This window comes from Mirounga leonina, unplaced genomic scaffold (genome assembly GCF_011800145.1).
Source record: "Mirounga leonina isolate KUSES-001 unplaced genomic scaffold, KU_Mleo_1.0 Mir_197, whole genome shotgun sequence".
NCBI lineage: Eukaryota > Metazoa > Chordata > Mammalia > Carnivora > Phocidae > Mirounga > Mirounga leonina.
This window is the reverse complement of record NW_023270494.1, coordinates 1,633,517-1,659,973: the sequence shown is the minus strand read 5'-3', so window position 1 is coordinate 1,659,973 and position 26,457 is coordinate 1,633,517. Positions and strand designations below refer to the sequence as shown.

General features: G+C 65.2%; 2 protein-coding genes across 7 annotated transcripts; one reads left to right on the top strand and one right to left on the bottom strand.

Annotated features, from left to right (window-relative positions):
- The first annotated feature begins 209 nt into the window (after positions 1 to 209).
- Positions 210 to 1,634, top strand: PVALEF (parvalbumin like EF-hand containing). Its single transcript, XM_035026382.1, has 4 exons — positions 210 to 383; positions 611 to 746; positions 1,054 to 1,169; positions 1,588 to 1,634. The coding sequence occupies exons 1-4, from the start codon at positions 278 to 280 to the stop codon at positions 1,632 to 1,634; spliced, it is 405 nt and encodes a 134-aa protein (XP_034882273.1). The 5' UTR covers positions 210 to 277.
- Positions 1,635 to 7,101: 5,467 nt separating this feature from the next.
- On the bottom strand, positions 7,102 to 25,538 carry CEP131 (centrosomal protein 131). 6 transcript variants are annotated; one of them, XM_035025814.1, is made up of 26 exons: positions 25,236 to 25,538; positions 22,975 to 23,176; positions 22,139 to 22,242; positions 21,556 to 21,670; positions 21,154 to 21,281; positions 17,755 to 17,868; positions 17,068 to 17,223; positions 15,783 to 15,900; positions 15,265 to 15,408; positions 14,885 to 15,041; positions 14,350 to 14,444; positions 13,693 to 13,875; positions 13,168 to 13,350; positions 12,971 to 13,090; positions 12,662 to 12,787; positions 12,218 to 12,334; positions 11,014 to 11,116; positions 10,235 to 10,436; positions 9,858 to 9,965; positions 9,660 to 9,777; positions 9,429 to 9,503; positions 8,529 to 8,671; positions 8,276 to 8,453; positions 7,981 to 8,177; positions 7,273 to 7,333; positions 7,102 to 7,190 (listed from the first exon to the last, which is right to left on the bottom strand). In XM_035025814.1, the coding sequence occupies exons 2-26, from the start codon at positions 23,158 to 23,160 to the stop codon at positions 7,116 to 7,118; spliced, it is 3,306 nt and encodes a 1,101-aa protein (XP_034881705.1). In that variant the 5' UTR covers positions 23,161 to 23,176; positions 25,236 to 25,538; the 3' UTR covers positions 7,102 to 7,115. The 6 variants fall into 6 exon arrangements, with proteins under 6 accessions (XP_034881705.1, XP_034881700.1, XP_034881703.1 ...); XM_035025809.1 differs by lacking the exon at positions 17,068 to 17,223; XM_035025812.1 differs by lacking the exon at positions 17,068 to 17,223 and having other exon boundaries at positions 7,992 to 8,177.
- Positions 25,539 to 26,457: the final 919 nt, after the last annotated feature.

Below are 26,457 nucleotides of genomic sequence, written 5' to 3'. Positions count from 1 at the left end.
CTGTGAGATGGAAGTGGTACTCAAGGTGGCCAGCCGGCAAGAGGTGGGGTCTCGGGCGCATCTTCCCCCAGGGCCCTGGACACAGGAGTCTCTGCAAGGCCAGGCATCCCAAGGGCCTCTGCACCCTGGGGACCCTGCTCGGGAGGCAGGAGTTGGTGCCTTGCGGGGACTGTGTCTGTTAGAGTTAGGGGTAGAGGTAGGATTAGGGGTAGGCAGAGTGCCCCCACCCTGCCTGTGTGCACCCACCGAGCTGGCTCCTGTCCACCGCAGGGCCAGGATGGACGAGGACTTCTCCTCTCAGATGAAGAAGATGGCCTTGGCTATGGGCACATCCCTGTCGGACAAGGACATAGAGATGCTGCCCACAGACATGAGGCATCACGGTATACAGCACACCCCTCATCCCCAGCATGGCCTCCCTGCCCCGGGCCCGGCCCAGCCATGGCCAAGGAAGCAGTGGACACCGGAGCCCATCTGCGGGCTCCCCCTTCCCTGGGCTGAGCGGCGTGGGACACATGGGGTGGGGGAGGGGAAGAGCAGGCCACGGCAGTCCCCACCCCAGGGCAGAAGCCTCCCTCGGGCCCCCGTGACCTGCGCCTGGCTGTCCCAGGCTCCTTCAACTACCTCAAGTTCCTGGAGTACATGCAGAAGTTCCAGGCCTCAGGGCAGCTGGACAGCGCCATCCGCCAGGCCTTCCAGACCCTGGACAAGGACAAGAGTGGTTTCATCGAGTGGAATGAGATCAAGTAATGGCCAGTGGCTGGGGATCGGGGTCCTGAGCCCGGGGCCTAGGGCCCAGTCCACAACAACCACGCCCACCCCAGTAGAAGACCTGGTGCCCCTCCCCCCGCCCAGTGGGCCCCAGCTGGCCTCTCGGGAGGTGGGGCCGGCCGGAAACAGCCCAGGTCCACAGCACTGGGGCCAGGCCCAGAGACCCCTCTCCAGCAGGGCCTCAGTTTCCCTACCTGTAAAATGGGGAGTGAGCACCTTGCAAACCACTGGGCACCAGCCAGACACCCCTCGGCTCTGACCAGAGCCCACCCCTGGCCCCAGGTACATCCTATCCACCATTCCCAGCAGCGGGCCCACCGCCCCGCTGACAGACGAGGAGGCAGAGGCCATGATCCAGGCGGCCGACACGGATGGGGACGGGAGGATTGACTTCGAAGGTGGGTCAGCACAGACAACGGGGCCAGAGGTCCCTCTCGGGTCTTCCCGGCCCCCCCCTCCGGGACCCCACAGCACCGTTAAGTGCCCATGTGGGCACAGCACTGAGTAGGCTCCCTGACCCCAGGCATGCAGTTCATAGCCGTCTTTGCTGGGTAACCGTCCCCCCCCCCCCAGAGATGGGAAAGCAAGTGTTGGGGATGCTGAGCGGGCAGCTGGCAGGGAGCCGCTGCGGGTTTCTGAGTGGGGGAGAGGTGGGTGGAGATGGCCGTGGGGAGGCTCGGCTGGATGGGAGCAGAGGTCCGAGGCTCCCTGGACAGAGAGAGTGGTCTGAGGTGGGGAGGGAGGTTTGAAGAAAGGAACCAGGCCTGAGGCCCTCCATGGCTACCCTGGGGTCTAGAAATCTGTCTCCTATTCTAGAATTTTCTGAAATGATCAAAAAGGAGAAAGTGCCAAAGAAGAAGTAGTGTACACCCAGCCCTGGGCCGGGGGAGAGTACCCCACGTGGCATCGTGGACATCTGCGTGGCCGACCAAGGAGGCCATGGGGGTGGACACAGCACATGCCAGGAAAATGGAAGAACGGCATCATTAAATGAACAATGTAGCCCGAGTGTTTCTTGGGGGCAGTGTGTGAGTGGGGGTGGGGGTGGGGCCGGTGTGTGGGGGTGCACAGGGGGAAATGGGAGGCTGGGCGGGTGGATGCATCCAGCCCCTGCCCCCTCTGCCTCCCCCTTGTCCCCATGTCATGGGGGGCACCTGCAGAGGGGGTCCCCCTCGCCGGCTCTCGCCCCTCCCAGCACAGTGCTCTCTGTGCCTAGACCCCCGCAGGACCCCCTTCCCCAGCCGGGCTCTGCTAGGCTGCCCTGGGCTCACACAGCAGCCACGTGAACACAGAGCGGGGATACCTGCGACCCTGGGGTACAGCCAAGGGGGCCCTGGCATGTGCCCTGGGCCGTGCCCTCTGGGTCCGTCCTCTGCCTGCCTGCTTGCCTTCTTCCTCCTCTTGATGCCCCACTTCTCCCTCCCTGAGCTGGTGCCTCTGCTCCCCCCCACGCTTGCCCTCCTGGTGGACTCCCGTCCCGTGGTTTAAGTACCATGTGTGGGCCAGGGCCCCCATCCCACCTCTCTCCTGTGCTCCCAACTCCTGTGCCCATCTGGGCTTCCTGACACCCCGTTTCATGTGAAAAAGCATCTCAAACTTAGAGCGCGAGGCTGAGCTCCGATTCTCCCTCCGTGAAGTCCGGCCACCCGCCCCTTCCTATCTGTTAGCGCCGCGTCACTCCTGGGGCTGATCTGGCTGGGAGCCTTGCGGACACATGCACTCTTGGCCGCACTCCCCTCCATCCTGGGGACTGGTCCCGGGCAGAGCCCTGGGCTCCCTTCAGAGCCCCCCATGTCCACAAGTGGGGGGCGAGTGTCACTCGTGGTGGGAGTGGGTTTCCTCTTCCAGCTACTCCGGGGGACTCTACAGCCTCTAGGAAAGAGCGGCCAAGGGGGCTGGACCACACAGAAGTGAAGGCGCTGCCCCTCACGAGCACCCTCACGGGGCCATGGCAGGAGTGAGGCCCATCTCACATATCACCCTCCCCTCCTCTCCTCGCCCGCCTTTGTGGGAATCTCAGTGGCCCTGCCCTCAGAAATCACCTAGGGCCCCCCTCCCTGCCACCATCCTGGCCACCACCCCCTCTTGCCTGGGTGACCACCATAGCTCCTGGATTGGCCTCCCGGCCTCTACCCTCTGACAGTTGGTTCTCAACACAGCAGTGGAGAGGTCCTTTAAAAATAGAAGTCAGGGGCGCCTGGGTGGCTCAGTCGTTAAGCGTCTGCCTTCGGCTCAGGTCATGATCCCAGAGTCCCGGGATCGAGTCCCACATCGGGCTCCCTGCTCCGCGGGAAGCCTGCTTCTCTCTCTCCCACTCCCCCTGCTTGTGTTCCTGCTCTCGCTATCTCTCTCTCTGTCAAATAAATAAAAAAAAAATTAAAAAAATACTCTATGATCTGGCTTTAAAAAAAAAAAAAATAGAAGTCAGATCTGGGCGCCCCGATGGCTCAGTCAGTGGAGCATGTGACTCTTGATCTCGAGGTTGTGAGTTCGAGCCCCATGGTGGGCATAGAGCTTACTAAAAAAAAAAAAAAAAAAAAAAGTCCAATCCGTCACTCCACTCAGAACCCTCTAGAGGCTCCCCTGTCAAGCCAAGTCCTTGGAGCACCCACATGTCTTGTTCCCCACCAGGCCCCGACTTCAGCCACATTGCTCCCTCTCTGCTCCTTTTGCACGGCCGTTCCTGCCTGGCATGCTCTTCCTTAGATTTATATCTGCGTGACTAACTCCCTTGTCTCCCTCAAATTTCCTCAAATGCCACATCCCAAAGAAATCAATCCTAACCCACCCTATTGCATATCACACTTGCCCTGGCCACGCATTCTGCATCTCCTTGCCCTGGTATCTTTCCTCATGGTACTCACCGTCCCCTAATATACTATAATATTCATTTATTTATAATGTTTATTATGAGCAAAAAGAGCGTCAAGGACATGGGGTCTGAGATCCCAGGGAAGAAAGGCTTTGAGAGATGAGCCTGAGGTTGTCACAGGTTTCCCATCAGGTGTTGGTAACTGTGGCCAAGAGGCTGAGAGCTGAGGAGGGCACCCAGCGGCCTCCTGGGTGTTTGGCATCTGCCAGGGAGGAGGAGGAGGGGCTTGGCTTGGGGCTCTAAGGGGTTAGAAGTGAGGAGTGAGGACAGGAGAACCAAGCCAGTCCTCACAGAGACTGGAGTCTGGCCTCAGCTAGCCCAATTCCTCCCCTCACTGCCCCTCAGAGCAGAAGAAATCCCTCTGGACCAGGGGCCAAATATAGCTCAGTGCAGGCCAGATTCGGCCATGCCCATTTATTTGCGTTTTATCTGTGGCTGTTTTCAAGTTATGCTTAACTGGAATGCCACGGAAAGCCTGAAAGTAAAAATAATTGCAGAGATATACCACACAAACACTATGGTGAGAAAGCTGGTACAGCTACTACTATCCGATGAAAGAGACCATAAGGCAAGAGGTCCTGCTAGACAAAGAAGGCCATTTCATAAAGACGAAGGGTCAGTTCACTAGGAAAACACACAGTTCCAAATATGTACGCACCCACTAACATAGCCTCAGAATTCGTAAAGCAAAAATGAGCCAACTAGAATGAGAAAGAGACAATGCACAATCGCAGTGGCAGATTTTAGCATTCTTCTTGGGAACCGACAGAGCAAGGAGGAAAAAAATCAGTAAGGATACAGGAGACTAGAAACACAATGAATTAACTCAACTCAAATGATAAAGATCAACTCTGCTTCCAACAACTGCATTCTCTTTAAGTCAACAGATAGAGAGTTTACCAAAATTGACCACATTCTGGCCATAAAGCAAATCTCAATTGAATCAGAGGGCTGAAATAACGTAGAACATATTTTCTGACCATAGGTAAACCAAGCTAGAAACCATAAACCAAAAAGATAAGAAAAGCAAGGCATGCGAAACCACCCACAGTTCACAGAAACCACCATGGAAATTAGAAAATATTTTGAAGGGCGCCTGGGTGGCTCAGACAGTTAAGCGTCTGCCTTCAGCTCAGGTCATGATCCCAGGGTCCTGGGATCGAGTCCCGCATCGGGCTCCCTGCTCCTTGGGAGCCTGCTTCTCCCTCTGCTTCTCTCTCTCTCTCGCTCTCTGTCTCTCATGAATAAATAAATAAAATCTTTAAAAAAAAAAAGAAAGAAAGAAAATATTTTGAATAACGAAACTACAATATACCAAGGCCTCACATTGCTTGGAGGAAAATTCAGTGTTTGCTGCATGGACTTGGAAGGGCAAGGCCGACCATCAATGGTCTAAGAACACTTCCTGAGAAGTCAGAGAAAGAAAAGAACACACTTTAAAGGAGAGGGAGGGAAGTAGAGGAATTCTGAAAGGTCAAGGCCAGTGCTCCCTGGCCTGCCCCCTGCTGGAGCACACACCCCACAGGGCAGGCTGTAGGTCTGTTTGGCCAGGGAGGATCTGCTCAGCACAGATCCGACAGGAATTTCAAGGATTTGTTTGGGCTTATCTCCCAAAAGGGTGGTGGGTCAGAAGCAGGTTGTCAGAGGCCAAGAGTGCCGTGGGCCTTGGGGAGGGGGCCCAGGTGGGGTGGTCCCAGAGCTCCCCCCGCAGATGCCCCTATAACCCACAGCCATCCAGGGAAGGGACCGTGCCAGAAACTAAGGGTGTCCCCCCATCCTGTCCACAGGGGGCTTTGGGGTGCTCCTGCTGGGTGGTGGCCAGTCCTGCCTGGGCTGGGAAGTCAGGCCCGCCTCTGGTGGGAGCATCACCTCTGCCCATCTCCACAGGTTTCCTGGCTTCCTAGCCTGCCCCGCTCTCTGGACACCACCCTGTCTTCCCATCTGCTGAATACCTTACTTGCAAAAATACATAGTTTAGTAATTTACAGCCGCTTCCCCTGGCAACTCCTAATAACAGCTTCAGACAAAATACCTTTTCTGGTGGGCGGAGGGAGGTCAGAGCCTCGACAGAAAGACCTGTCTACTCCTGTGGTCCCGGCCACGCCCCTGGGAGCCCGGCTGAGGGCTGTGAGCCACCAGCTCCTGCCGGCTGTAGATGCGGCCCAGGGAGGGGTCTGAGCTGGTGCCCACCGCCCCTGAAGGAGCGCCCCCCACCGGGGGCCAGCCACTCGCCCTTCTCTGGACTTGACAAGAAAGCATCCAAAGGCCAGCCTGGATCTTCGAATAGCTGGCAGAGAGGGTGAGCTGCAGGACAGCAGTGGCTCGGGGGAGGAAGCGGGCCCAGGACCTCTGGGGAGACCAGGGCCGCCCCTCCTCACCTCAAGCCCCAGAACTGGGCACCCCAGGCACACACCGCTGGACGGCCACTGGACGGCCGTGAGACCTTCTCCCCACCTGGTCATGTCACAGGACGAGACAGCCCCGTGAGGAGGGGACACGGATGGGGCTCGTGCATGCTGCCCGGGGGCCAGACTGGGGCCCATGCACCCGGGGATGGGTCAGGCCAGAGGGACCCGGTGTGTCTCCCTGCCACGGCCAGCTCGGGCACCAAAGAGGGAAAAGACGCTCTCGTGCAGGTAAGGAAAACGAAGCTGGACACACCCCAGGGCAGAGGACGGCAGTGACAGGGGAAGGCGGGCCCCACAGGTGAGCGCCCGGCAAGCTGCCTCAGCCCTCTGGGGCCGTGGGGCACGGCCTCCCCCCAGGGAGACGCAGGGAGATGCCCTGCGCGGGCTGGAGGGCCTTCCTGACCAGCTCGGGCTCCCCCAGCAGCCACAACAGGGGGAAGGGAAATGCGTCCCCGAGAAGGAGCCCCGGCAGCCCTCCCCTCGCACTCCCCCTCCTGACTCTCGGGTGGGCCTCCCCCCTCCTCATGGGCAGGGCCTGTCCAGTGCCCACTCCTTGGGGGCTCCGGCCTGTCGCACGTCCGGGGGGGGCGGGTCCTCAAGTGGGGGAAGGGCTACGTTGTCCCTGGCCATTGTGGGGGCCAGGGCAGCTGGAGAGCACAGGGGAAGAGCCCCTAAGCTCCTTCTGGGGGTGCGGCCAGCCAGGCAGGGAGCATTCTCTCTGCTGGGGACTGGGACCAACCCAGGGCCCACAGCAGGCAGGGGGCACAGGGGGTCAGGATGAGAGCAGAGCTGGGCTGGGGACACCCCGCCCCCGGCCTCCAGCCCCCGCCACCCTGGCCCCTGGCCCCTGGCCCAGGAGAAAGAGACGAGGCAGTGGCACACAAAGTACTAAAAACACCTCTTTACTGTTCAAATGCGGCCATGGCGCTCTAGCGTCAGGATGACCGAGCCCAGGGCACAGGGCCGGAAGGGGGCGGTGGGGCCGGGGCCAGGCCGGGTCCCCCTCGCACCAGGGACCCCGGCCTGGCTGTTGTGGGCCCGTCTGGGCGGTGGGCGGTGGGCGGTCACTTGGCGCTCGGGCGCGGCCACCCGCACTGCTCCAGCAGCCCTTCCAGGTGCTCGGCCCGCTTCACCGCGGCCTGCAACGTGCGGTCCACCTGCAGTCAGGCCCGGTCGTTATCCCCCGCCCGCCCTCGGGCAGACCCGGCCTTGGGGGCCCACCTCATGCTGTTTCCGGAGGCTGCGCACGGCCTCCTCCTTCTTCGCCAGGGCCAACTTCACCCTGCGGGGGAGTGCGTGGTGGGCCGCGGGGCAACGCCCTAGCCAGACCCCGCGGCCGGCATGCGGCTGAGTGCAGCGGGGGGGCCGGGCCTCCATCCTGGAAGAGCCGGTGGGGCAGCTATGCTGTCCACCCCATCCCAGCGCTGCTGACCGTGGGCACTGGGTCGTCCGGGGGGGCTGGTGACGAGCTGGGACCCCCACGGCCGGCCCCGGGGCCACCGCCCACAGAACCAGCCTCGGTGAGTCAGAGCCCAGAGTGGGGATCCCGACACACGCTGGGAAGGCTCCCTGCTGAGATGAGGAAGCATCGCCCCCAACGTCCACCTCTCTGGAAGGACTAAGGGGTCCCGCGGGGCTGGGGGAGCTGCCCACCGCTGAGCCCCCGGGGCTCCGGCTCCTCCAGCACGAGGGCTGCTTCACCCAGGCCAGGGAGACGGGCCCTGGCGCTCCTGGTGCTCAGCCAGCCGGGCCCCGGCCACACGGAGCCCACCGCGGCGGCTGACGGCCCAGCTCTGCGTCAGCTGCGAGGAGACACAGCCCTGCAGCGCCCTTCCCTTTCTCAGAGCCGGCGTCCTGCCGTTGGAGCTGTGGGGTCCCACCCCCTCCCCCCATGCTCCCCGAGGACCCCAAGTCCGGCCCCCAGCCCACCTCCCGTGCACCTCCTGCAGCTCGGCCTGCTTCTCCCGCGTGAGCTGCTCCAGCTCCAGCCGCTGGCGGGCCCGCAGCTCGGCCAGCTCGGCCCTGAGCTGCCGGGTCTCCTCCTCGGAGGCTGCCAGCCGGTCTGCAAACTCCCGGCGGAGCACCTCCGCCAGGCTGCCCCTCTCGCTGACCAGCTGCTCGTTCACCTGGGCCGGCACGGGGTGGGAGTGAGCGGGCGGCCGGGGCGCGCTGGGGCTGCCGGGGCGCGCTGGGGCCGCCGCCCGCCCCTTCCCACCCTGCTCACCGCCGTCAAGTGGGCCAGCTCCTTTTCCTTCTGCCGCACCAGGCCCTGCAGACGCTCGCTCTCCCCCTCCGCCTCCCCAAGGCGCCCCTTCAGTTCGGTGCACCGCTCCTGCAGCTTCCGCTCAGACTGCTCCAGCTCCGAGAGCTCCGTGTCGTACTTGTCCCGGATGCGCTGGATGCTGGCGGACAGGGGCAGGGTCAGGGCGCTCCGGGGACTCGGGGCCGTGCCGGGCACCGGTGGGAGAAGACCTCACCGGCTCTCCGCGGCCCTCTCGCTCTCCTCCCTGGCGCGCGTCATGTCGGCCTCCAGCCGGTGGATAACCAGCTCGATCTCCTTATCCCGGTCTCTCCGCATCTCCTCCCTCAGCTCCCGTTCCCGGTTCAGTAGCCATGCTTCCTGGGGGTGCACGGGGCTCGGTGGGGCTGGTGCAGGGTCGGCCGCGGGACACCCGGCTGGCGGGACCTGGCCCTGTCCTGCCCCATCAGCCCTTTGGTCAGACCCAGGGTGGGACGCAGCGCGAGCACCAGCAGCGCTGCCCGGGGCTGCTGTCCTGGGTCTGAGGGCAGAGCTGGACACCTCCAAGCCTGCGGACGGGGGGTGAGGGCCCAGATGGGGCAGGCTCTCGGAAGGCAATTTGGAAACTCCCATCAGGCTTCACACCACACTCTTGGAACCAGCTGCCCTGCATCTGCAAACATATCCCACAAACACAGTGACCCCCGTGCACGGTGACGGGGCAGACGGGGAGGCCGCTCGACCACTGCTGAGGCTCTGCCACCAGGCCAAGCGGCATGGCCTCGTGCGGCCTGTGCGCCTGTCCACCACGGCCTCGTTCCAGGAGTGCCTGGCAGTGCAGGCTGGTGCTTCCTGCGGAAGGCACCGGAAGATGAGGAGCGCAGCCACCTGGGCGAAGGGAGGGTGAGGAATGCCGCCTTCGCCATCAGAGGGATCCGCCCCGGCCCCCCGGTCTCTCCTGGAGCCCCCCTCTGAGAAGGGCTGAAGTAGCCCACTTGCAGAGCGTGCACACGAGAGCACGACAACCAGTCCCTGAGCAGCCAGAACTGTGTCCACGGGGAGGCCACGAAAGGGGAACCCACACGTGGCTGTTCTGACGCCGGGGGTGCCGGGCAGGAGACTGCTTCCCACTCCCCACCTCCTTCTTGGTGCAGCTGGCCTCCCACATCTGTCGTTCGGCCTCCAGCTGGTCCTTCAGGGTCTTCATCTCCATCTGGGGGGCGGGCGGCACCGTGAGAGCAGGCCCTGAGCCCCCGGGGCGCGTGCCAGGCCGAGCTGGCTGGGGAGCCCGTCGCATGAGCCCAGGCTGGGCCCAGCGCCCCTCGCGGCCGCCAACCCGGCACCCCCAGAGCGGGCGCTCCCTGCAGACCTGGTGCCGGCACTCCTGCTCCTCTCTCCCCTTCTCGAACTCGGCCCTGAGAGCCCGGCCCTCGGCCGCGCGGCTCTCCTCCAGCTGCTGCCGCAGTTCCTCCAGCTCCGCCCGCTGCCTGTGGGCCGTCGAGAGCTCAGCATGCGGGGGGCGGCGCGGGGCGCGGGGGGCGCGGGCGGGACACCCTCCCGGGGGCACCTGGCCGCCTGCTGGCCCAGCCGCTCCTTCTCCTCAGCCACCTCGCCGTACAGCCGCCGCCGCTGCTGCTGAAGGGCCCGCTGCTCCTGCTCCACGTGCTGCTCAAAGCTGTGGGACCGGAGGCTGGGAGGCTCGGCGCGGGGCTGGGGGCTCCCGCCACGGCCACCCGCCTGTGCCCGCACCGCCTGCACCGCCCGGTGCCACCTGCGGCCCTCACGGGGCTCGTCCTGCCCCCTGGGTCTCCTGCCCTGGCACCAGCCTCCGACTGCCATCCGCCCCCCCACCGCCCTCCCGCAGGGTCCGGCGCATCCCAGCTCTGCTCGAGCCTCAGCCCCCTCCTGTCCCTGGGCAACGCCCGCCCGGGCGGGGACACGCACCGCTGCTGGGCACGCTCCCGCTCCTGCTGGCCCAGCGCCTCCTTCTCCCGCTGCAGGTGCTCCCGAAGCTCCTCCACCTGGCGCCCGAATCGCTGGGCCGCCCGTGAGTCCGCCTGCAGCAGCTCTGCCTCATGCAAGCTCTTGAGCTTCTTCACCTCCTGCTTGTGCTTGGCGATCAGCTTCTGGATCTCAGGCTCCAGGCCTGGAGGGAGGGCACCGCACCGCAGGGGCCTGCCCCTCAGTTCCTGGGCGGCCAGGGACCCCTGACCTCTGCCCGCTATGCTGACCCCTGCCCCAGTGCTACAGGGGACTCCCCGTTCTCCCCCACTGTGACACCAGGGCTGCAGCCCAGCCAGGGGATCCCCCACCCCGGCCACCCCAGAGGCTCCAGCCCAAAGCACAGCTGAGCCCCCAGGCTCACCGTCCCTCCGCCCCACGGGGCTCCCCCAGGTGCAGGACCCCCTAGAGGAGGGATCACTGGGGAAGAGGGTGTCCGGGGGCAGGAGGGCTGGGCGCGGGCTGGGCATCAGCAGCCACAGTCCCAGGCGGCAGGGAACCCCGGGCCCCCCCACGCTCCCGCCTGGCACGCTCCCCTGGAAGGTGGAGGAGTTCACGGGGCAGAGGGAAGGCAAGTCCATCCTCCTGGACCCGCCCTTTGTCCTGGGTCCACCGTGGCTGTAACTCAAACCACCATCCTTTCTCAAAGACCTCCTGTGGCTGCCTCTGGGCCGTGTGGCCTGTCGGCCTCTAACCAGTTCTGGGGGGTGGCCGGTCCCCACCTCGAACTGTAATCTCCTTGATTTTTCGGGTTTTCTCATTGATCCACTTCTCCCTGCGGACTTTCTCGGTGGCGCTCATTAGTTCTTTGAGTTTTTTAATCTCCTGCCAGCAAGGAAACAGGAAGTCCACAGAGCAGCTGTGAGGAAGGGGTGAGACGCACAGACCCCTGCCCTGGGCCACCCCCTGCCCTGCACGCGCCAGTGATCCTATTCTGCCCTCCCCAGACATGGAGGCAGGGTCCAGTCTGGAGGCCTGAGGTGGGGGGGGAGGAATTGGCCTGCAGAGGCCCCACTGGGGTGTCCCTGAGTCCCCAGCCCTGGCTGTCCCCTGCAGTGGCTGGGGGGACTTTAAAAACGTTGGTGTGGGTGCCTGGGCAGCTCAGTCAGTGAAGCGTCTGACTCTTGGTTTTGACTCGGGTCATCATCTCAGGGTCGTGGGATCAAGCCCCGTGTGGGGATCCCCACTCAGCACGGAGTCTGCTGGAGATTCTCCCTCGCCTCTGCCCCTCCTGCTTGTGCACGCTCTCTCTCTCCCTAATAAATAAATCTTAAAAATAAAAACAATGCCAGCGTCACGGCCCTGCAGGGTCAGCTCTGGGCCTGGGGACCATCGCCGCCCGCACCGTGGGCGGTGCAGCCGAGGGGGCGCAGCCTATGGACGGCGGCTGCCAGCAAAGCTGGATGGGGCAGGGGTCCGGTCATCGGCCGACAGAGCCAGGAGAAACACGTGCGGCCCTCCGCCCAGGGACCCAGAGCTGCAGCAGCTCAGGCTTGCACACGGCCAGCACCGCGGGTGGGCAGGCGGTGGCTCCCCTGAGCCCTCCCTCCTCATATGTGACATGCGAGGGGTCCTGCAAGCCCCTCGGCCCCCGCCCCAGGGTCTGGCACTCAGCGGGTCAGAGGGAACTCCAGTGGCAGGAGGGGACCGAGACTGGTGCTGGGGCAGCTCCCCCGTCCCTGGCCTGGCCCGCTGGCTGGCGCCCTGGGTGCGGGGCACAGGCCCGAAACTCTCCCTGGCTCTGAGGCCGCATGGCGGCTCCCGGGGTCTCGTTCATGAGCCCCACGACTCTCACGCTCCGAGGCTGCCCTTTCCTGGGGCGGGCAGGCACGGACCCCCTCCCACGGGGGCTGAGCGCACGGTGGGGCTGGAGGCCAGCTGCAGGGACAGCGGGGGAGAGCCGGGCAGCGCGGCCGAGGGGCTCACCAGCTCGTGCTGCTCCTGCACCTGGGCCTCCCTATGCTTGCACCTCTCGTTCCCCAGCTTCAGCTCTGCCAGGGCAGCCTCACACCTGTCGGCCAGGGCCTTCTTGTCCTCAATCAGCTGCAATCAAGGGCTGGGGCTAGAGCTGCTGTGCAACCACCGGGTGCCGAGAGCCTGCGGGGGGGCCCGGGGCGGGGGCCGCGGCCGCGGGGTGGGGGCGGGTCACGGCGGCGGGGGGAGCACCCAGCGAGGTCTCAGACCAGCCCATCAAACAGTTCCCACAGGGAGGGTGCCGCCCATTTCCACAGAAGGGAGGAGGCCCAGCGAGGAAGGCCCGTGGGCCTGAAGTCTCCGTGAGGCCCAAGCCCGTCTGGAACCCGACGACCCCACGGGCCCAGCTGGCCCTGACCCCTCTCGCCTGGTGCCCCACGGCCCGGCCGGAGGTACCTGGTCGATGAAGGACAGGTGCCGCTGGATGGTGGCCTCGTAGTGGTCCCTCTGCTGGTGCAGCTGCCGGCCCAGCTCCTTCTCAGTCTCCTTGACCCGCCGCACGGTCAGGTCCCGCTGCTGCACCTGTAAGGGGCGCCGGGAGGAGCAGCTGGGCAGGGGGTGCCGGGAGGAGGAGACGGGGCAGGCGGAGGCCCTCCCAGGGAGCAGCGCCGGCCGGACACACCCAGGCTGGTGAGCAGGGCCCGCGTGGTCACGGCCCCCCGCCTGCGCTGAGGATCTGCCGGGCTGGGTCGGCGGGGACGTTACCAGAGCTCTCTGCAGCAGCCCCACGGCCTGCTTCTTCTCCTCCACCTCCAGCTTCAGCCGCATCACAGATGCGCTCCCCATGGACGCGGGCTCCAGGCGCCCCTCCTGAGGCACCAGCCCCTGGGAAGGCAGTGTGCGTCAGGCAGGCTCGGTCACCTGGTGAGGACCTGCTGTCCCTCCCTGGGGCCCCCCCACACCTGGGGCGCTGAGGCCGGCCGGTCCTGCCCCGACTTCTCCACCTCCATCTCGTGCAGAAAGCTCATGATACTCTGCAGCTTGGCCTCGGACAGCAGAGTCCCGTCTTCGGGGAGACCGGTGCACGTGCTGAGCTTCCCAAATTTCTCCAGGTTGTCAGCGGTCAGCGAGCTGGCATCGTCCTCCTACAGGGGAGGGGGCACAGCAGCAGGGGCCGTTGGGGTGGCCGAGGACGCCGGGCTGGGCCTCCAGGAGCCACTCAGGGACCCCGGGGCAGGGGAGGATGGGGAGGAGCGAGCGCGGGGACAGCAGCGGAAGGCGGCCGGACCTGGTCTGGAAGGAAGGGCCTCTCAGGCTGCCCAGAGGCTTGCGGGGCACTGCCGAGGGCACCAGGGGCAGAGAGGCGGCACCCACTCCCCACCCCAGGGTTACTCTGGGTGTCCTAACAAGCCCCATCTGGCCCTCATTAGGGTCCCGACTGAAGCAGGCAGGAGCCCCCGTGACCTGTGTGGACGCAGCCCAGTCACCTCGTCGCTCCAGGAGTATTTGTCCTTGTGGTAGGCCCTGGGGCAGGGCAGCGGCTCGGGTTCCTCTTCCAGCAGCTTGAGTGTGTCCAGCAGCTCATCCAGGGTTGCCCTGGACTCGGCCCTGCCCCTTGCGGGGCCCACCACCTCCAGATCCTCACTGGCCACATCCCGGGAGCTGGCATCCTGCAGTGGACACGTAGGAGGGAGAACCACGAGGCCACTGGGGACCACCAGAGAGCCGTGGGGGGAGGCTGGGGGAGATGGGGGGCCGCGAGAGGGGAGGCCTCCTCCACACAGGCTCATGCCATGTAGCCACGTGGACCAGGCTCATCCAGACCCACCTCCAGGGAAACAAGAAGGACGACTGGGTGGGATGCCCCTGGGCCTGGCCTCCTCGCCCCTAACCTCTGAGCTTCCTGCTCCCTTCTGTAGGCATGCACACGGGGCCCCCACCCCAGAGCATCTGCGAACACCCAACGGGATTCCAGAGCAACCCATGAGACCCCATCCTGCACTGGACCAACAAGACCCATTCTGGGCAGGCTCTCCTGGCACCAGTGACCCCACGACCACAGGGGTCAGGCTTGGGCCACCCAGGCATGGACACCCCCCGAAGCTGAGGCCGGGGAGGGCAGACAGGAGGAGCCGTATGGACACCTGAGGCTTGTCGTCTGGAAACTTCCGGGGCTCTGGGGATGAGTTGGAGGCAGACTGGCAGGGGTCCTCTGGGCCCGCGGTTCGGAAGCCAGCCCCTGCGCAACACAGCACAGCATTGGCCCCCCGCCGCCGTCCCCCAGCTGGGAGCAGCAAGTCTGGGGAGCCCTTGAGAAGAGGCCACACAGGGGAGGCGGAGCACGTGACAGCAGGTGCCACGGCAGACTTCGCGTGGAACACAGGGAACGATCGGGAGCCCTGACCTGGGGTGAAGGGTCAGGGGAACAGGTGTGACCCCAGAACTCCTGGTCTCCCCCATCCAGCTCCAGAAGAAGAGGCGCAGGAGCAGAAAGGCAGGGCCTAAGGGTCTGCTGCACAGTGCAGCAGGGACACAGGGAGCTGGGGGACATCAGCAGAAGCTACAGCCCTCCAGAGGGAGGGGGCAGGGGTGTCCGCGCTGGGCTGGGGGCGGGGCGATGCCCTCGAGGGCGCAGAACTGGGGCACGTGCAGGACGGCCTCCTGGCTCTGGGCGCTCACCGGCGTTGTTGGCCTTGTGGGTCTGCGGGGCGTGAGTGGTGCCCCCCGGTCTGGGGGCCGGCTCCCGGGCAGGCCGGGGCTTCTCCGGCTCCCGGGCCTCCTTCAGCAGCCCAGGCTCACGGTCACCTGACTTCTGGGCTCGCTTCTGCTGCAGCTCCTGCCGTGAGGAGCACCTCTGAGCAGCCTCGCCTGGACACAGCCAGGCCCCTCGTCCCCCCTATGCCCAGCTGCCCCGGGACCCAACGTCCAGGGGCTTGGGGAAGGAGGGGTCAGGGAAGGCAACAGGCAGGGGTCCCCCAGGGCACAGGGGTTGGACCCAGCAACTGTCATTTGCTGCCTTGGCACTGGGCTCCCCACGCTGCTCAGGCCACCCCGGGCACCTGAATGGCCGCTCGCCTGGCCTGGCGCGCCTTCTCCTCCCGGACCTTCCTCCTGGCCGCCTCCTTCTGCTGGTGCAGGTCCAGGAGCCCCTCTCCCAGCTGCTGCCGCTGCTCCTGTGGAAGCTGAAGCCACGGCTGGTCTGACTAGGAGGATGGAGTCGCCCAATCCAGACCTGGGCTTCCACAGGACCCCACGGCCCCCCGACCTGCGGTTTCTCTGCCCCAGCGAAGACAAGCCTCCCTCGGGCAGCCAGGGGCTCCTCCGGATGGGGAGACAGCCCTGCCTCTTGGAGCAGGGACCTGCAGCCGGAAACCCGCTCGGACTGCTCGGCCCAGGGTGCCACTGTCAGGCATGTCCTGACATCCAGGCCCTGACTCAAGGCAGGAGGGAGCAGGGCCCCCAGACGGGGTACAGACCCATGGGGCAATCCCAGGTTGCAGAAACCCCCGTGTACGTGGCTGGGACCCCTGGGACTCAGGCCTGCTTCCTCAGGGCACGGCTCTCACACGACACTGACCTCTTGCTTGGATGCTAGCAGGTGCTCTCGGCAGGCAGCTCGGGCTCGGCGCCGCCGCACCTGCTGGCGGTACCATCGCTGGATGGCGACAGCGGCCTGGTTCACCTGGTGGATAAACCTGCGGGGGACAGCAGTGCTCAGGACGGAGGCTGGGCCCCGTGCGCCCGAGGCAGCTGAGCGACGGCCTCTCCCCTCCACGTCCCCCCGAAGGCCCAGGCGGGCAGAGAAGCCAACAGCCGCACGTTCCCACAGAAACAAAAATGCCCATCTGCAGACTCTCATCAGTCGCCAGAAATGACCCCGAGGCCCGCGGCTGGGCAGTGGGTGAACGCTGCAGTCCCGACAGTGGAAGCTATTCCCGGGCAGAGAGCCACACGCCAGAGACGGGCCCCAGGCCTAGCGCTCCAGCCAGAGCATTCTAGAAGAGGCAAAGCCCTAAGGGGACAGCTGGGCGTGGGCAGGGGCAGGCCTGGGGAAGCCGGGTACAAGGCCTGCGGGTGGGAGGGTTCTGGGGGTGACAGGCGTTCCGTGTCTTGGTGGCTGCCCAAGCTCATGCCGTATCACATGCGTGCATCTTACTGCCTGTCAATTCGAGTCAGAACAGCTGAGTAAACTGGGCAAAGTCTTCCCCTGGGCTCTCCGGACCATTTAAAGTCCCCAACGGAGCATCCAGGACACGGACGGTCGCCAGCCCGGGGACGGGGCAGAGAGGGGCCCTTGCGGCTGACGCAGGGCCTGGGGGGCACACGGAGCTGCAGGCTCCTGGCCTCACCCGCCCCTCCTCCAGGCCTGCTCCCCAGGCTCTGGGGGGACAGCAGCAGGGACCGTATCACCTGCAGTTCCTGACCAGGAGCAACACCGCCGTGACCCGGGGGCCACCGCAGAAGGCGCCGTAAGATTGTTGGTGTTTTCTTTAGTTTATCTCCCTTCCACTTAATGCTTTTTTAATTAAGAGCTTTAGTGAGCTCTGACGCTGTAAAATTTATCCGTCCTAAGTATACTGATCCATGATTTTGCATAAACTGACCCGCGTGTATGACCGCCAGTGTGACCCAGGTTTGGAACACTTCCATCACCCGGAGAAGACACCCGCCTCCCCCTGTTGTCTGCGGCCGCAGGCGGCTGGGGCTGCACCTCCGCAGACTTGCCCTTTCTTCACACTTAGTACAAACGGGCCTGGACGACGTGGGCGCTTGTCCGCATCCGTGTTTGAAAACAATTATTCAAGTGGACATTCCTACCACGGGAGCTTCAGGCCCCCTCCTGGCCCCCGGACCCTGGTCACCTCTCGGCCTCCTCCTCTGTCACCTCCTTCCGTCTGAGCAGACCCGGGGCGCCCCCAGCGCTGTTCTGGGCTGCGTGGCTGCTGCCGGCCAAGTTCTTGTGCGGCTTCGCGGAGCTGCTGCTCTCCCCCCCACCGGCGGCCGCCTTGAGGATGTTGCTAACAGGAAAGGGCAGGAAAGGCTCGCGGCCGCCGCCAGGCCCCCTCACAGCCCCGGCAGTCGGCTCGGCCTGCGAGCAGAGGGGGCAGCCGCGGCTTCATCCCAGGGGCCTTGGGCTGGAAGGAGGCACCTGCAGGACGTGAGCAGCGAGCGCCGCCTGCTCCCCCGTCCCGAATGTCAGCCGATCCCCCCACAGGGCCCATTTCGCGGCACCCAGGGCCAGTGGGCTCTTTCCATTCAAAACAGCAAAAGGTCTCAAGAGTCGTGGGATCCCAGAGCCAGACAGTGACCCGAGACACCCCAGGGGCACTCCCTGCCTCCCAGTGTGCAGGGGGCGTGGGCTACACGCGCGGGCCTGCACCAGACTCAGCCAGCGGGCTGAGACTCCAGGGGTGGCTGCGGCCTCCTCGGCACACCGCACGCCGGGGCTGAGCCCCAGGCCCGCCTGACTGCCCGCGCAGGCCCGGCCTGAATGTGGCCTCCCGGTGCCCCTCGTGGGCCAGCCCGCCCCAGACCGAGCCAGGCCTTACTTGAGAGAGGGAGCCGTGTGGTTGGAGCTCTTGGGGGGCGGCGCCTTGTCCGGGGGGGTATAGTAGTTGTGCAGCATGCTAGTTACGCAGTTGCCCACCGCGCCCTTGTTGCTCCTGCCGGGAGAGACCGGAGAGGCGTCAGGCTCCGGAGGTGGCGGAGCCCCGGGGCGTGCTCACCACGGCATCATCCAAGGGCCCCGGGGGCCCCTCCACGGCCACCACACCGACAGTGGGGGCTTCTCGGGACCCGGGACAGCCCCGGCCGTGGCGTTCCCCCGAGCAGAGCCCGAGGTGGGCCGTGAAAACCCAGGCCCCTGACAGTGGACACGCCCGCGGGTCACAGACCACCAGTCCACGGAGCACGGGCCTTTCTGTGCCGACGAGACGGGACAGGAGGCACACAGGCCTCTCTGCCCCCCTCAAACCCACTGGAAGGAACACACGTGGACAAAGGGAACGTGGAGGAGAGAGCTGCAAACACATGACCACAGCGTTTTACAGGATGAGAAAGAGAAGGGCCAGTGGTAAGTGACACGGTGAGGCAGGGAGGAGATGCCCGGGGCGCGGGGGCAGCTGCTGTGCCCCCCAGGACCCCACAGGGCGCAGGAAGTGGAGATGCCCAGCTCTTCTAAAGCAGCACTGCGACCCCTTCCTCACGGTCAGCACCCCGGCACCAAGCCCATCCCTCGGCTCCAGACAGGAGGCTGGCTCTCCCGGTGTGTGCCCAGCAGGACGTCCCCACCCCCCACCCCCGGCGGGGCGCACAGCCGGGAGACCAAGACTCCCTCCCGGGAGAGACGAGCAGCCCAGAGAAGAGCCCCGGACGCTGACAGGAGCGGCCCCCAGGACGGCAGCCTGGCCCCTGCCCGGTCGCCCCAGCGTGAGCCGCCAGCCAACTCGGAGGGCCTCCTTCGCAAGTGCTCTGCCAGACATCTGAGGACAGACGCACGTGCGAAGGGCTGACAAACAGGACAGGGAGTCTCCGACAATCCATCCTGGCGACCAGGCTGTGCCAACACATGTTTAACAGCTTGTTCTCTGGGGGAAAAGCTCTTAATTTGTCGCGTTTGCCAATTTCAATATTCCCAGTGCGGCTGACTTGAGACGTGCGCGGAGTCGGGGCGAGCGCACAGCCCGCCTCCTGAGCGGGTGCAGGAGGCCCGGCCGCCTGGTGTCGTCAGAGGGCGATTGAGAACCGCCGCCCTCGGGAACAGAAGGAGCTTATGGGACCGAGGACCACACCGCTTGGCCACGCGGGGACGGAGGCAAGAGCAGTCCTGCAGCACGGGGGGGACGCGGGGCCCCCAGGTCCCAGAGCTGAAGGCAGACTGTAGAGTCCATCCAGGAGGCCCGCTGGGCCAGCGACGCGCTCACGGGGGAGCAGAGCAAAGAAAGGGAAGAAAACCGCCACGGAAAACACAGGACAACACCTGCCGGGACCCAGCAGCACGTGTCCGGGACGGGGGCCCCCGAGGCCAGCAGGCGAGTGGGGAGGACCCAGGGCAGAGGGCCGGCACCTCGAGATTCCACACGGGGAAGTGAGGGGGCGACACAAAGTGCTTCTAGAGAGAACACAGGACCCGGAAAAGGACCAGGATCGGCACGGCAGAGGACTCCCCGGAGGCTGTCCTTGGAGCCCGAGTGACGGCTTTGGCGGCTCTGCTGACCAAACTCCGAGTCAGCTCGAGGGTGATGGCATCGTCAGGCACATGACAACCTAGCATCCTCGCCAGGAGCCTGCAGGAGGGCATGCTCACGGACGACGGGGGGACGGGGGGCCCCCACGGAGGCAGGGGCGGCCAGGGCCAGCCTGTGGGCGTGAGCGTGCGGCCCGCAGGGACGGCGGCCAGTCTGACCCGGGGCGGGGGGAGAAGCCAGGCTCCGAGGGCTTTCTCCAGAGCAAGGTGGACAGGGAGGGCCCCTGCTGTCGAGTGTGGGACACGTGGCCGGGACACAGACAACCAAGTGGGAAAATTTAACTCTGGAAAGACAGCAGCCTGTCCCAAACGTCGACAGCCCCCTGGGGCGCAGCACTGCTCTAAGAGAGGCGCACGTCTTCCCCAGGGCGCCCTCCTGACTGCAAACACAGGCAGGACCCCTCAGTGTAAATGAGGGCCCTGCGGCTCAGGGAGGTTAAGTAACCTGCCCCAAGGCCCACAGCAAAAAAACAAAACGAAAAAACCACGTGAAATCAGAATTCGGGCCAGGCAGAGCTGGTGCCGGTCCCCGAGTGGAAACACAACCACAGAGACTGAGGCGCATCCGCCGGGGCGGCCCTCCCGGGGCGGCGGGCGGAGGGAAGACGTGCTCGCGTGCAGCGCGGGCCACAGGAGAGCAAACCCTGCCCTCCACGCGGAAGACAGTCGGCGATGAGCAACACTGGTGTAGCTTTGATATACGCCTCCTAGAAAACACCAGAAACAGCCCGACAGCAGATGCCCCTGGGGAGCAGGACTTGGGGTGGGGAGGGAAGGGCACTGGGTCTGCTAATTTTCATCTTAAGTTTGTGGTCCAGCTCCACGTTTTAGCTGTGTGCATGCGTCACTGATAGAAGTTACAATTAAATTTTCACTTAAATTCTCATGTCAAAAGCAAGAATTCTTGCTGCGCCGACTCTGGGGAACAATCCCGGAGAACCTCTCTCAAAGACCGTTCCTTTGATAAAAGGCTGTCGTGTTGGGAAGTTCTTTCTCGAGCTGAAGCAAATGTATCTCCTTGTCCCTCTGCCCACGGCGAGGGGGACCAGCTCCCCTGACAGCCCAGGGCGGCCATGCCGAGCCCACTTTCCTCCACGGCTTCTCCAGGCCACCCGCCCATCCCGACGACTCCTGGCCAGCAGCCCCATCAGCTGAGGCCGCAGCCTGCCCGGCCCTCTGCAGACCCCACCACGTTGGCCATCGCTCCGCACGTGCCTGGTTCTGTCCCGCTGTGGGCGGCACGGTTGACCAGGGACCACCAGGGCCTGCACGCGGACCCACTGTTGGCACGCAGCGAGCAGGGATGGCCCAGGAAACAGGCTCTGCCCCTCTGAGATGTGGAGGATGAGCCTTATACAGTGGCCCGTGGCCCCACGCGACCCTCACCAGGCCCAAGCTCTTCGGGAGCGAAGCCGGGCGTCTCGGGCCGTCTGGAGGCAAGCTGCCCCGCAGAGGAGAGGGCGGGTGGGGGTGTGCCCCGTCTGAGCTCCCCCCCAGGCCAGAAGAGCCCCTGCCTAGTGTGCAAGATGCCACCCTGCAGCCTCCTTCCCTGGGCCCTTGGGTGGAGAAGCCAGCCACTCATTTCCTCATTCATTCATTCATTCCAGAGCACACAGGTCCTGCCACGAACAAGACAAACAGCGCCCTCCTCCAGGGGCTTCAGATGGCTGGGGCCACACGGAGCACCTACAGCAGGGCCCACCTGTTGTTGGCAGTGAAGTTGGGGGCCAGGGGAACGGTGCACTCTCTCTTCCGTGGGCCCACCGGCGCGTCGACGGTGCTAGGACTCCGGGAGTCGGGTGGCAAGGTGAAGGCCCTGGGCTGGTCGTCCTGTCGGTGACACGGTAGCCACCTCAGACCATGACGTGCTGCACAGGCCACTGACCCCAAGCCCCTGGTGTGTCCCCACAGCCTCCCCCACAGACAGGATGGCCCAGGGGGCTGGGAGTTTCTGTGCCCCTCCTCTACCTGCCACGCTGTGATCAAAGCCAGCTAACACTGACCCCCTCCCCACCACTGGCCCCGCCCACGGGTGCAGCCAGAACAAGGCAGGAACGAGGCATCCCTCTTGGAGGGACACTTAGACTCAGCCGCTGGCCCTTACCAGGACGTTCCACGTGGCTCCCTTCTCGCTGGGAGCCTTGCTCAGACCAGCCAGCCTCTTTCTCCCAGCGGAGCTGCCCTCGAAGAGGGTCAGGAAGTGGGGGCGCCCGGCCGGCCTGTGTCGGGAGAGGGGATGGCAGGCAGGGAGAGTCAGCCCGGGGAGGCCAGCTCCAGCAGCGCAGACGGGCGGGTCTTCCGAGGGGACGGGAGGGGCCAGGTCAGCACAGCAGAATCCTGTCCCCAAGCCCGCGGCTTGGCGCATCATTGCTTAGCTATAATCTGACAACCACGCCTGAAGAAGGGGCTCCCACCCGAGCCACAGCCACCCCGACACCCACGCGAAGGGTGCAGCAGGGACAGAGGGAGAGAAGCAGGCAGGGGGATGCTGGCCTGGGGCTCCGCATCTCTACTCGCAGATACAGCGGGGTAAGATGCATCCTGCCTGCCTGCCCCCCCCCCCACACACACACACAGGGCTGGCCTGAGTGCAGGTCACATCAGACCCCGGTGCCCAGCCTGGGCCCTACCTAATGAGGCTGGAAGGGGGGCTGACAGAGGCAGGAGAGGAGCGCGCTGGGGGCTACCTGAGGGGGCCGGTCCAGGCCTGGCTGGCTGGCGGCTGGTGGACCTGCGTGGTGCTGTTAGATCTGCGAAGGTTGTTGATGGTTCGGGAACCTCCGGGCCCCTCCTGTAAAAGGAAGAAACAAGCAACCCCGTGGCGAAGACTTCAGACACTCACCAGTTCACGCCGTGCCATGCCAGGCCTCAGAGAACGATTTAGGAAGAGGAGAGAGGTCTCCTGGTTCTCGTGGACAACAGCAGCGTGGGGTCCTGGGCAGGGCCCACTGAACTGGCCCAGGTCCTTGGCCTCTCAAAGCCTCATCTTCCTCGAACAACGTGGGAACCCAGCGTCCCTGGATGGTGAGTGTCTGGGAGGAAGTGTGTGGGGCTTGGCCCGGGGGCTTTGGCAACGGCTGCCGGGCCTGGTCCTCATGGTCATCCGCTACCCTGAGGAGCGTGGCCACCCCATTCCGGCCAAGCATCTGCTGCCGGCCTGCCCACCAGGCTTTCTTCAAGGCCGCTGGGAGCTCATCTCCTCCCCCAAAGGTCACCCTGCTCCTCAAGGAAGCCAATAAATCCAGTGTTGGCGGAGCAAGAAGGACCGAGAGGTCAGTGCCAGCAGGATTTAGGCTCTGCCTCGGGCCAGGCCGACCCTTGACCGACCCTGGCCTTGACCTCTTTGTGAGTTAGGTCTCTGGTCTACGAGCGGGAGTCCCTCCTGAGCTTGGGGCGGCCGCAGGCAAGGACAGGACAACAGACATGGGGGGTGCCTGTGGAAGGGTGGGGAGACTCTTCAGGAGGTGGGGGCAGCGCAGGGGCGGCGCAGGGACACCCACACGCCCCCGGCCCCAGCACTCACCAGCGCCTTCCTCCTCGGCTCACTGCCCGTGACCACGGAGAAGGAGCGGGCGATGGGCTTGGCGGCGGAGGCACTGTTGGGGCGCCAGGTCACGGGTGGAGGGAGGCCGGTTAGGCTCAGGTCCACCCCTTCTGAGCTGCCCTCGGGGGCGCCGGAGGGACCGCTGGTGGCCCGGGAGCCCTTCATGGAGGCTGAGCAGGCCCTGAGCAGGCAAGAAATGCGGTGGGACGCCCTCTGAGGAGCCAGGCCCCCTCACACACCACCTCCCGCCAGGTCAGGGAGCCTGCTGCCAACCAGCCGCCTCCTCGCTGGGTGGGAGGGGGTCCCTTTGTCAGAGCAGGACCCGGGGCCGAAGGGACGGCTCTCCAGAGGGACCCTGCCCGAGGGTGGCCGGCGGCAGCACTGAACCCACCCCCCGGGAGAGGCTTTCCACCCCTCTGAGCGCCCTTCCTTCATCTGTAAGACAGCTGTCACAAAGTGCCTATTCCTGGGGTTGTCCCAAGGCTCGGACAAGGCGGCTGTGAGGCTGGCCTGCAGGAGGCTCCATGGCAGACGCTCGAACTGGGACATGGTCTGAGTCACGCTGCCCGACCCAGGGTCCCCAACTCTGGTCCGCAGTCTGGCCATGGAACCCCTGCGCTTCCCCAGAGCCCCCTGGAGCACCCCGACTGGCATCTGCTCCTCACTTCTAGCCCCCCCAGCACCAGCCACCCTTCTGTCTCCCTGGCTACCCCCTCTTCCCAACCCCTCAAGTCAGAGGGTCCCCAAGCTCAGCCCTGGCCTCCTCTCCACCCAGCCTCTCACCTGGGGGCCCACATCTGGCCTCCAGGATTCAAACAGAGGCTGACGGTTCCTGCCCCCTTCTGTTCCCTAATTCCTGACTCAGGACCAGCTGTGCATCTGGCGCCTCAGCCCCAAAAAGACCAAAGGAGAACCCTGACGTCTGCCTCTAGCTGCCCCCTCCCCAGGGGTCATGTAACCCAGACCATTTGTAACTGGCTCAGGCCAAGGACCTAGATCTCATGCCGACATCTTCCCTTCCCCACCACACCTGCTGCCGGTGCCCTCTCCCCATGCACCCCTTCCCTCCACAGCCTCTCCTAGAACCTGGACAAGCACAGTCCCTCCTGCAGCCCCTCCCCACGCGGCAGCCGGAGCTGATCTTTCTCCATCAGGTCTCAGATCACACTGCATCCCTGCCCAAAACCTTCCGAGGGCCCCCCGGCACAGAGAATAAAGTCTAAACACCCAACACCCCTCAGATCTGACCCTGCTCTCTCTGTGACCTCTTCACTGCCCCCCGTTGCCCGTCGCTCTGCTTTAGCCAAACCAGCCATCCTGCTGCTCCTCAAACTGGGCCAGCCTGTTTCCACCGCAAGCCCCTCTGCCTGGGGCCTCTTCCCCTGGGACGTCCCCGGGCTCCCCTTCACTCACAGAGCCACCAGTCCCCATCACTTTGCTCCCTCCTCCCGCTCTGTTTTCCTTCACCTGGCCACACAGGTCGGTCTGCGTTGTCTCACTCCTCCTAAGAACATCAGCACCACGAGGACAGGGACCACGTAGCCCCGGTCCCTGGCACGTGGCAGGCACTCAAGCAACAGGAGTGGATGAGTGCATGAACCGGCAGCACCAGGAATGACGATGGAGGAAAGAGCGCAGCCCTCCCTGCCACGGAGGACTCTGGTGGGCCAGCAGGCACACGCCACCACCACCCCAGGTTCAGTGCTGCAGCCTCCTCCACAAGCACATAGTGGGGGCCCCCTGGCCAGCGGCCAGCGCCTCTGTTCTCTGGAGTGGAGCACAGAGCTGTCCCTGCCCTTCACTCATGTATTTCCGATTGTGCGGTTGATTTTCACCCCCTCCTCTCCCCAGGTCACTGGTCACACCCAGCCGGACCCAGGCTGGCCGGACCCAGGCCGGCCGGCTGAGCCGCTCGGGCAGCATCAGCGCGCGGGGCTCTGGGATGGTAAACACAGCCTCTCCCTGGAAACCTCCAGGCCAGACCTCGCCTTGCACACGAAGATGCCTGTCCCAGCACCCGAGCCTCTGCCCAGACTCCTCCACACGGGCTGATGCAGGACCCCCGGCCGCTTCTCCACCGAGCAGCTCCCAGTCCCCCAAAGGACTTGGCTCAAGGTGGCGGGGCCCGAGACGGCCGACTGGACTCCACTCCCTCGCGCAGGCCCCCCGCCCGCCCCTGCGCGGGCCCCGCACACCCGCATCCGCGCGAGCCCCCCTCCCCTGCGCGGGGACCCCCTCACCTGCGCGAGCCGGGCCTGGGGCGCGGAGCCTGCGGGGCCGGCCGGCGGGGGGATGTGCGAGGCCCTCCCAGGTGGGACGCCCGGGGCTCAGGCTTTGGGCGGGCAGCCTCGCGCCGCGGCCCCGGCGCCGGCTCCGAGGCCCAGGTGACAATGAGGCGGCCGGGCCGCGGGGCGAGCGGCGGCAGCTAGCAACCAGCAGCCAGCCGGGCACCTCCTCCCCCGCCCGTCACGGGGCCCGCCTTTCCTGCCGCGCCGCCCCCGGATCGGCCGTCCGCTTGCCCGCTCCGGCCGCCCGGAGAGCTCATTGGGCGCCTGGCTGTCCTTCGGGACGCTCCGGCGTGGGAGGAGCCGCGGGGAGTAGAGCCCGCCCACCCCGCCGGGGCAGCGGGCCGTCGATTGGGCCAGCCGGGGAGGGCGTGGCCTCGGCTGGCGCGGGGCGGGACGTGGGCGGAGCCTCGGGGAGGGGAGGAGCGGGCGCGGCGTGGGCTGCGTGGCGCTGGGGGCATCGCTGCCCGGGACCCAGCCGGCCTGCGCCGACACCCAGGCGGTCCCGGGCGCCCGGTCTCTGGTCACCCACGCCGTCCCCGGGCTCCCACGCAGCCCCCGCTCGCCCACAATCTCTGGTCGCCCACACCGTCCCCCAGGCTCCCGCGACGTCCCCGCTCGCCCACGCCCTCCCCCGGACTCCCACGCGCTGCCCGGGCTGCCACACCATCCCCCCTCGCCCGCGGGATTCCAGGCGCCCTCCTGGCTGAGGCACAGCTGGACACGTGGGTCCCGCGGCACACCCCCTCCCGACAAACCTCCATATAGAGCTGGCAGCTGCGTGTCCCAGGGGCTCGCTGGTGCCCTCTCTCAGGCAGCCCTGCCCCAGGACGACCTGCACCCGAGGCCCACCGCCCTTCATCTTGTCAGGACCGTGCGGTGGTTTCATATCTCGGTCTATGGTTCAACTGAGATTTTGTTTAAGGTGCGAAGTATGGGACGAATTTTGTGTGTGCGCATGGATGTCAAATTATCCCCGTACCACCTGTTAGGTTATCCTCTCTCCACTGAAGTACCGCCACACTTCCGTGGAAAATCAATTGACCATATTTGCATGGGTCTGTCTCTGAACTGTCTACACTGGCCCACTGATCTGTGTCTGAACTCTCACCACCACCACCCTCCGTTAGTGCTGCTGACGGTAAATGTTCAAATCAGGTAGTGGGAGTCCTCTTTG